The sequence below is a fragment of the Hydractinia symbiolongicarpus genome, chromosome 6 (assembly GCF_029227915.1).
Source record: "Hydractinia symbiolongicarpus strain clone_291-10 chromosome 6, HSymV2.1, whole genome shotgun sequence".
Taxonomy (NCBI): Eukaryota; Metazoa; Cnidaria; class Hydrozoa; order Anthoathecata; family Hydractiniidae; genus Hydractinia; species Hydractinia symbiolongicarpus.
In genome coordinates this window covers 32,394,636-32,404,847 of record NC_079880.1, presented here as the reverse complement: position 1 = coordinate 32,404,847, position 10,212 = coordinate 32,394,636, and the positions used below count along the sequence as shown (strand labels likewise).

The following is a 10,212-nucleotide window of genomic DNA, read 5'->3' as shown; positions in this document are numbered from 1 at the left end:
AATTTAAAGTTTCGATCTACACCATCTACTGCAATCTCTTTGCTTTCCATAACCCTGTTTCCATGCTTTTTAAACAATCTACGGTGATTTCTTTGCTTTCTATGCTGCCGTTTTTAGTTGCTTTATACGACCTACAGTAACCTTTTCAGTTTCTACAATCCTGTTTTCATGATTTTTAAACAATATATGGCAATGTTTTGACTTTCTACGATCTTATTTTCATGATTTTAAATGATCTACAGCAACTGTTTGCTTTCAACGATACGGTTTTAAATGGTTTTAAACAATCTAAAGTCGCATTTTTTGCTTTCTTTGATCCTGTTTTCATGATTTTTAAACGATCTACAACAATCTTTTTGCTTTCTACCTTGTGTTTGACTTTTTTTAAACAATCTACAGCAATCTTTTCGTTTTCCACAATCTCATTTTTATCATTTTTAAACAACCTAGCACAATGTTTTGCTTTGACGATCCTGTTTCCTTTTTTAAACAATCTAGAGCAATCGTTTCGTTTTCTACGAACCCGTTTCGACTGTTTTTAAACAATCCATGGTGATCTTTTCACTTTATACGATCTTGTTTTGTTTTTTGTGACAAAGAATGCAGATATCCTGAAATTACTGCTTAAATTAATGCTTCCCTCTTTTAAAGCCCCCCCCCCCCATCCCCAGGAAGATATTCCTACAAACATCTCTGATATTCGGAAAAACTTTTTAGACCGGCTGTAAGTTTATATATAAGAAGGAAAAGAACAAATGATTTTATTTCATTATTTCCTTATATAAATCAATATAAATGCAACAAACTTCCTGTATAAATTCTTCTTCCGGTGAAAAAGTTTCAGTGTTTTATATAGTCATTTTTTGCAGGAATGACCAAACTAATTTCATACTTACGTTTTTTAGTAACTTTAGCACTAATAAAGTTGAATCAACATTCAAAAAATGATATAGAAGGCACGACAGTTCCATAGGGGCATGCGCAGTCAGTTCACTTTTCCCATCCTTATTTTCTTTGTAAATTCCAATTGCAAACTTATCATATTCTGAGACTTCATCTCTTCCATCTGGTTTTTGAAAAGTTTTGCATTAATAATGGGAACTCAGTTGACTTTGTAAATATGATTCCCACAAGTGATACTTCGATATTTGATCCTGTGAGAAGGCTGATATTTAACAGGAAGACTCAACTCTAGCCATATTTATAAATTAAAAAAAGGCATTTATATCATGGGAAGGAAGAACAAACTTCTAGTTCATTTTTTAAAACATTTGAATATACAAAACATGTGAAAAGTCTGAACAAAATGTTTTTCCGACACCAATTTTATTTTGTTGCTACATGCTTGTGTTAAGAATCTCTTGGCAGAGTGATACTCATAAGAAACATCCCACAAATGTAAATAATATTATATGGCTTGTAAAAAACAAGTTATAAAGTTTTCAGAAACAAATTTAAACGGAAGTGCTGCATTAAAAGTTCCAGATTTAGGTGAAAAGAGCGCAAGAATGGCATCAAAATAAGGATGAAATTCAAGTCATAAAAAACAAACGTCGGAGTCTTGATGGTGGTGGTAAAAAGTTAACTGACGACCAAAGAAAGGTGCAGTAATATGCTTCATGTTTCTCGTAAACTTATCATGCTTAAAGCAAAGTCCAGATTTGACGAGATGTGTTGAGAAGGTAACAGATTGGAAGGGTTATTTCAAGCAAGTTGTAGATGGCTACAGAGATTCATGAACAGAAATTATCTCCCGTGCCAGTGAGCCCTACATTTTAACAAAACCTTAACTAAGTCAGCCAACTAGGTTTTCTTGTTATTCAAAAAAGACGTTATATTTTTAAGTGATTTTGTATCTAATATTTTATAGACACCTAACAACAGTAGCCTGAAAGGACCCATCACAATTTAACCCTTTCAAAATCATTGCGATGGATGAAACGCCAGTTTGGTCAGATATAGTAATCAGTAATACAGTAAACAACACTGGCCAAGAAGAGGTTATACTCAAAACAACTTGTCATGAAAAGGTTTGCGTTAGTGTCTGCTTTGGTGCAAAAGCAGACGGCTCAAAATTGTAATCATTCATCGTTTTTGCTGGCGTCAAACAATAGTCAGCTGAATTATATAAAAAGTTCAGAACAAAATGCATAGTGACATTAAGAGACATTGATTAGATGAAGGAACGTAAAGTGTTGTAAAGAGGTTTTTGAATCTCTCTCCTTCCATAAAAGCCTTCTTGTGTGGGATACATTTTAAGCTCTCCGACTGAAGAAGTTAAAGTTTCTTTAAAGAGAATGAAAGTAATTCGATTTCAGGTGTACGTACAAAGTACATTCGTGCCCCAGATGTGTACTGGAAAAAACATTTATAGGGTAGATTTCTCAAATGTAAGATGAATGGTTAGCGAATGGTATTTATCGATATACAGAAGCAAAAAACACGAAACCAGCCCCAAGACGCATAGTGTTTGAATGGATTTTATGCGAATGAAAAATGATAAAAAATTTGTGCCTGAAATTATAAAAACAAAGAAAGTGAAGACGACAAGATCCATTGCTTTAAAGAGGAACAGCCGTGTAGGGCTGGCAGAGCACTTTTAAAAGATCGAACTATGTTCCTTCACGATAATGAACCTAAAAATAATCCTTTTTATAACCCAACAGACTCAGACATTAAAGAAGCAAACATCCAGTTCCATCTTTTTGATAAAAGAAGACCATGAGGGAAATTGTCCCTCTATAACAGATGTTTAAAGATAAAAAATTTTTGTTTTGAAATAAAAAGGTTTTTTAAACGATTTTTAATTCTGGGAAGCGATTTTCAATTCAATGAAGCGATTTGAAACTATTTTTAAAAAAATTAAAACAAATTTGAAACGATTTTTGGGGATTTTTTTTTTTAAATTTGTTTCAAAATCATATAGAGATCGTTTTAAATAAAATATTATTAAAATTAAAATGATTAGTATTTAAACGGTCATGGAGACGATCCTTTATTAAATGCCTAAAATAAATTAATGTTTTTTTTTTTTTTTTAAGGAATAAGTATACTTGGCATTACATGTTTTAAATAACTTATTGTATATTGCTTATGTTACAAACCACACACAAGCTCCTAAAAGGAAGATTTTGTGACTATGTTTCTTTTCAACTATGTGAGCGCTTATCATAGAGCCATTTTCCATGCAATTCAGCAACTGTTTTTTTGTTGTGAAAATTTGTATTAATAGTAAAGCTACTTTTCAAGTCAAACATAACATGGAAAATAATTTTTTGTTTCAGGGAATAGTAAGACAAATAGATGTGTAAATATGACTAATGGAGCTATAAGTCAATGAAACAAATGTGGTATACAATCAAATGGCTGTTTTTAGTTGGGGAAACAATTTCTTTGGACAGTTAGGATTAGTTAATGATCCTGAAAATGAAGATGCATGTGTTTCTCTTCCCACACTTGGTAGGTCATCTTTTTTTGTATTAATTTTCTTAAATATAAGTACTTTAATTCTTAGATTAAGTCTTGTCCTGAATATTTTTATAAGATGTTTTGTCGAAGTTTAGATTTTGAATTGAATTTACAATTTCCAAGTTATGCTAAAACAACTTTTTAATACTTTTTTTACAGCAAATAACTTTTTAGTTTTTGTTGTACTCAAGCAGGTATGCATAGTGAGGATAACATGACATTCTTTTCAGCAATCCTAATCAACCAAATCAATAATTGTCATACTAAAATAACTAATTTTGGTCCATATGTTTGTCTAATTTAATAAAGTGCAATAGATAAAAAAAATATAGAACCTCTTTTTTTGTGGAGTAGCAGTAAATGTGTGTTGTTGTTGTTGATACATCTGCACTGCATATTACGTTGAAATATAATAAACTATAACGTAACTTAACACACCAAATACAAACAAATAAAACAGCTTAAGTTCGGGTTCATTGGGTGTGCTGAACAGCCAGAATGACAAAGAGAATAGAATTGGTGTGATACTAATTACTCTACTAATTCTGTAGAGAAATCGGATAATTCATTTTTGGTTAATAAAGTGTGTTACCATTTGAATGAAAACTGAATCTGTATTATGAAATAGAAAATAAGGAGGGAATTAGTTTTTTTTTTAATTTTTGCAATTTTTTTTAGTGAAATCTTCATTAGAGGTAAAAAATATTTCCTGTGGATGGAATCACACATTGTTTTTGATGAAAAATGGATCTGTGTATTCATGTGGTTTAAATGATCAAGGTCAACTAGGACTCGCAAAAGCTGAAATAGCAATTCCTGGTAAATAGCTTTGCAAAAGTTAAAAACTTTATTATTTTATTATTGCTTACTCTTATTATTAGCAAATAGTTGCAAGCTAAATCCACTCTATGGTAGTTCAAAACTGTTTTATTCAGTGAATAAGAATTTGGTAATGTTAATCACTGATCTAAACTCGAAACAAACAAATTGATGATTTGATTATTTACCCAAAAGTAGATAGAAAGTGAGAGATCTGGGCCAATTTGTTTCCCCAGTTCCAGCACAAATTCAATTTCTAGAACATAAAGGCAAAATCTTTAAATTTATTAGATCCAAGTGGGAGGGAGCAAAGATTTGGGGTTTTATCTGAAGTATAACGAAAGAGGGTAGTAGAACGTGTTGCATGTTTTGCATGTAGGTCTGTTTTTTGTTTCTACTGCTTCCACACTCAACAAAAAATTAATATAAATTGTGCCAGAAAAATAAACTCTCTAAGCTATAGAAATGATGATAAATGCAGAATTTGGCATTGAATTGACAAATAAATAGAGTTAAATAGAGTAAAAGGAAAAGTAAAACCTGTAGAAATTAATAAATTAACAAACCAAGTTTGGGTCTTGTGAAGCTGCCACAAAAACTAGCGGTAACCAAGGCAATATAAATGTTACAAGCAATAAGAATCAAAGTTTTATGCAATACTATCAGCAAACAAAAACATACAGCAACAAAGTACAAAAAGGCATTAAAGAAGTAACTTCAATGATAACAATTTCCTGTAACAATAGAGAAAATACAACATAATGGTAGACCTATTTGGATAAGATGAAATTAGGCAATAAAAATACAATAGACCTGCTACTTATATCTTATATGGGAAAAGGATATTATTGCTGAATTAAAATCCTACCAGGAATTGTCTCCTCACACATAACAGTCATGGTAACAGGAAACTATTTGCTGTTTGAGATATTTCCCAGAAACATACAGAAGGCTGCATAGAAAAACACACAGAATCATTGGTTTTCCATTTTCGAGATTTTATCAGTGCTTTAGACCCAGCACACTTACTCCTGTTTCTATTTTTCTCATTTTTTATTCAGTGGGAGAAACTCTGCACCTGTGTTTTTGGTGGTTGGGACCACAGGATTGGCTGTGGAATAAGCTGATCCTATGGACCCACAGCTTGTCGCTGTTAGACAATGATAATAAGTGTTGACTTCTATATCTATTTCACTTTTACACAAAGCATTACTGGTGGTGCGCAAAAAATTAATAAATAAAAAATCAAAAAAAGAAAATTCCCTGTGTAGCATATAAAATATAAAAAATACTGAACATACGAATAATAACCCAAACACTGTACCTAGTATACAAACACAAGTGCTTACTCTCCTTTAACCTGTTAACAGCACGTCCCTAATCATCAATTACACTAGTCTCCTTATCAATAATCTTAACTTATGAGTGCTGATAGGAATTAGAATTAAAAGCATCTTCTTTTGATGTCTTATATTTTTTTGATGTAACTAAATAAGCCTGGGTCAACACCCACAAAGAATGTGATATATGCCTACCACAAATACTCAAATCAAGCAACAGCTGTCTCCTCTTATCCACCATTTCATAAGCAATAACATCATACACAGTAAACAGAACCTTACAGCCAGCCAATTCCCTAGTAAAAAACCAAAAAACCTTAAATAACCTAGCACCAGTTTCCACCAAATAATACACAATCATCTCCATAACCACTTCCTTTTAAAAATAACTTTTCTTCCATCCCAAAAGTTAAAAAAAAACCCAAAATAAATCTAAAACCAACCTAGTTTTTCTACAACCTGTTGACCCTTCAAATAACGCTGTTGATATTCTATTCACTATAGGATATTCCATACTAATTTTATTTTCATTACTATCAACAATACTAACATTCAAAGAATGAATACACGTCCATGCCAACCTGTAATACAAAATATTCTTAGGTTTAACAGCAACAACGCTTTCATACTGAATCTCTTTCCCACTGTATAAATCCCTACACCTCACATTATCAACTAAATTATCACAACTATTCAACTCTTCCAATGACAAGGACTTCACACATGTATTCAGCCTCTGAACCATTCCCCTTAAATACTAGGGCATGACAATATCAGCATAGTTTTTTTTCTTCGAAATATGTCTAAAACTAGTGTTCCAAGAGTGTTTCGAAATACTTTTATACTATTTTGAAATTTGTAAAGTTTTTCAGCATATTCAAACATAAATCAAAAGAGGAAGGTTGTGTTCATGTTAATGGCTACTTTTTTATTGAAGGGGAGTGAAATGAAAAAAAGGGGAAAAATGCAAACAGCTATTTGAATGAAGTCATGGCTGTAAAGAAGAGCAGTGTAGTGTATACTATACAATTTTAAATGAATTGAGAATGAAAGGGGCACCAAAAATATAGAAAATATCTTGGTATGAACGAAGAGTCATTCAAGGTATTACAGTATTAGTAGAACTTTTGTTATTTCTTTTTTTGCTTTGTTTTTCTTTGTTCGCATGTGTATCATCATAGCTATCATTTATCTTTATCACAAAAAAATGCACAAAAATCTTTCATAGCGTCAGAAAAATGCACACCTGTTGTCGGCACCTTTAAACTTCTTTCGATATGTTTAAAATTCTACAAATCGATTTGCAGAATTTTCTTGTTCTGAAATACTGAAAAATTTCACACCATGTCTCGAAATTAAGTTCTGAGCAATTCAAAATACTTTGGAAAGCTTTCAAAATGTTTTAAAATATTTCGAAATATTTCTAAAATAAAAATTTCAAACAGTTTGAAATAAAAATTTCAAGTGTATCTCAGCCTTTAAAATTATTCCCCCAATAAATTTCATAAGCTCACTAAATTAACAAAATCTTGCCTTCAAAATCTTCTTTTAACTGCTAGAGGAAACCCTCTCACAAGAACATAACACGCACCCAAAAAAATGCACTAACCCAACCTCAATATCGCCACCAACAGCAACTCTCTAATTCCACTTGCAAACTTTACTAATGTCCGTAACCTCACGTACATATACCAACCCCACAAATAATATCCCAACAATCCTGCTAGTAACAAACAAAATCTGCCCAGTCTATTGGTTTTGTGATAATTCGCAACATCTCCACCGCCTCGGTAAATATCGCAGCCAAATGAGTACATGGGGGGTTATTTTTCGCATGATATCGTTCGTCAAGTGCTGGCTAATGTTATTATTAAACCGCCATGCCTTGATGCGGCTTCCCTCTTCAAACATTTCCATGTCAGCATCAAAAATGTTCTGAATGTCCTCGATTACATCAGGGTCCGTGGCTTGTTTCGCTTCTTTCTCGAACATATGTTTAAGATCGGCAATTCCCTGATATTCCTCATCTATGGTGATACGTTGAACCTCATCGTGGAGAGTTGCTGATCCTGAAAATTGATCCCTGGCCTTGTTGTAGTAATAACTAACGGTATCCCGCACGCTCCTTAGTTGTTTAACGAGAGCTTCGCGAGTTGCCGCTACTGGTGCTGACACGGTATTATATATTTTACTGATTGCATTTTTGAACCAACTCATTCCTTTATTATATACAGATTTCATTTCCAACCAGCATTTTTTTGACTCAGTGGACATTTCAAAAATATTTAGGGAATTTCCATTATATATGCTATTGCGCATGCGTTGATGACGTCATATTATTTCTAATATCATTTAATATTATTGGCAATATGATATGATTATATGTTGATATCAACATATGATTTCTTTTTCTTTTTTGGGATGAGGTGGTGGTGGAAGCGGGTTTTTTGGGGGTAAATGTGTAGGAGGAGCGAAAACAGTATATGTTCAGTCCTTACTACTACTAGAGCTGGAAAAAGGAAAGTTGTGGTTCCTTCATCTTGGTACTCGCTGCATGTTTGATTAATACAAAGAAGAAAGAAGTTGTGGTATGCGAGATTTTTTAATTATGGATAGCTTATTTTGGAGCACCTAGAAAGTTTCATAACAATTGTGGAGGGGGATTTTGTAATGCAGTTATGGAGGAGATGAGTGAGAAGTTAGGCGTCGAGATTAGCACAACACCAGTGAATCACCTTTCAGTAACGGCATTGTAGAGAGAAATAATAAAGTGCTCTATGAATCGATGATGAAAACCAAATGTTAAATACAATATGGATACTGCTTTGGTATTCTTTCTCCAAACCAACTTGTTGTTTTTTCGGCACCAACGTGAATTTACCTTCTGTAATATCTGACTCACCTCCTGCTTTAAAATCATCTACTTCCAGTGAAATTGTAAGACGAAATCTTAATGCTCTTCATTCAGCTAGTGAAAATTTTATTAAGGCAGAATCAAGTAACACCATTCGCCGTACTCTACGACACGATGTGCGCACTTTTTAAGAGGAGCATTACCCAAATGGCGACAAGATTTTCTATAGGCGCAAGAATGCAAAGAAATGGAAAGGTCCTGGAACAGTTCTTGGTAAAGAAGGCAATTTTGTGTTAATACGTCATGGTAGTTCCTTTTACAGATGAAGGCGATTCCTCCTCCAACTGTAAAGTCACCCTCATCCTCCAATGAAATAAAGACGCAAAGAAAAATGAATTGCGGTAATGTTGTTGCTGAAGTGGGGGATGAAGATGAAAGTGATAGTGATGCGGAAATGGTAGAGAAAGATGAGAGGGAATCTAGTGATGCTAGTGAATCTGCGGTTGGTGAAGATAAATCAGCTGGTGATGCCTCTGATGTTGATCACGAAGCAGAGAGAGTAGTTGATAATGTTGAAAGCAAAGATGCTGATAATTGTGGTGAGACAGTAAGTGATATGGATGCTGAAGTTGAAGAAGTGGTAGCAAGTGGTGCTAGAGAGGTACTTGATGAAGGTGATGCTGAGAAGCTAGATGGCACTGTTAGAAAAGAAAGTGATAAAACTACTAGATTTGCGAGGAAGAGCGACGTGTCTAAAAGTAAATGCTTCAATCACAGTAAACCTAAGCCAGAAACTAACATTTTGTATATGCTGAGAGATGGTTGTAGTGGTCAGGCAAGAGTCTTATCAAGGCAACCAAAAAGAACAGGTGGTTCTAGTGATTGGGTTAATGTTTTGAGGGTCGGAAAGGATGAACCAAGTAGTATAAATTTGAATCAGGTATCTTAGTGGAAAAAAATGGCTTCAGAGGAAACTGTGTTGCTTTTTTTAGAAACGGATGAGTGTAAAAAAGCTGTGATTGATGCGAAGGAGAAGGAGTTCTCTAATCTGTATGATCATAATGTGTTTCAATGGGTTGATGATGTTGGTCAAGCAACAGTGTCATGCAAGTGGGTAATTACAGAGAAGGAGAGAAATGGAGTTACGTTGTTGAAAGCTAGGTTAGTAGCACGAGGATTTGAGGAGGTTGTAGAATGTAGAACTGATTCACCAACTTGTAGTCGCCTAGCTTTAAGAATGGTGTTTCTGTCTGCGACATCAATGTCTTGGAAGTTGGAATCATTAGATATTACATCAGCCTTTTTACAAGGAAATTTGTTAAAGAGAGATGTTTTTGTTCGACCACCTGTTGAGTACAGAGAAAAAGGTAAAGAAATCCTGAAGATCTCTTTTAGTCAGCTTATATGGGTTAATTCTCAGACCAGACCAGATTGTGCCTTTGATGCATGTTATGTGAGTAACTATGGAAAGAATCCGAAAGTCCGTAATCTCATTGAGGCAAATAAGGCGGTTAAGAAATTGAATGATACAAAACTAATCTCGGTCATCCAGAGAATCTTGCAGTAATGGTATATGGTAATGCGACTCATGCGAGTCTACCTAGTGGTGCTTCACAAGGTGCTTACATAGTTTTCTTGTGTGGTAATGGATATGTTTCACCTGTCACATGGCGCTCAAAGTAGCTTGATTGTGTTACAAGGAGTTCACTATCTTCTGAGACGATGGCGTTA

The 10,212-nt window shown here is 33.8% G+C and overlaps 1 protein-coding gene across 1 annotated transcript in view; it reads left to right on the top strand.

Moving 5' to 3' along the window:
- Nucleotides 1-3,267: 3,267 nt before the first annotated feature.
- Nucleotides 3,268-10,212, top strand: part of LOC130646901 (probable E3 ubiquitin-protein ligase HERC4) — a 56,335-nt gene continuing 49,390 nt past the window's right edge. Inside the window, exons 1-2 of the mRNA XM_057452560.1 lie at nt 3,268-3,459; nt 4,147-4,287. Of these exons, the coding sequence (XP_057308543.1) occupies nt 3,363-3,459; nt 4,147-4,287 (238 nt within the window). The 5' untranslated portion in view covers nt 3,268-3,362. The remainder of the gene's footprint in view (nt 3,460-4,146; nt 4,288-10,212) is intronic.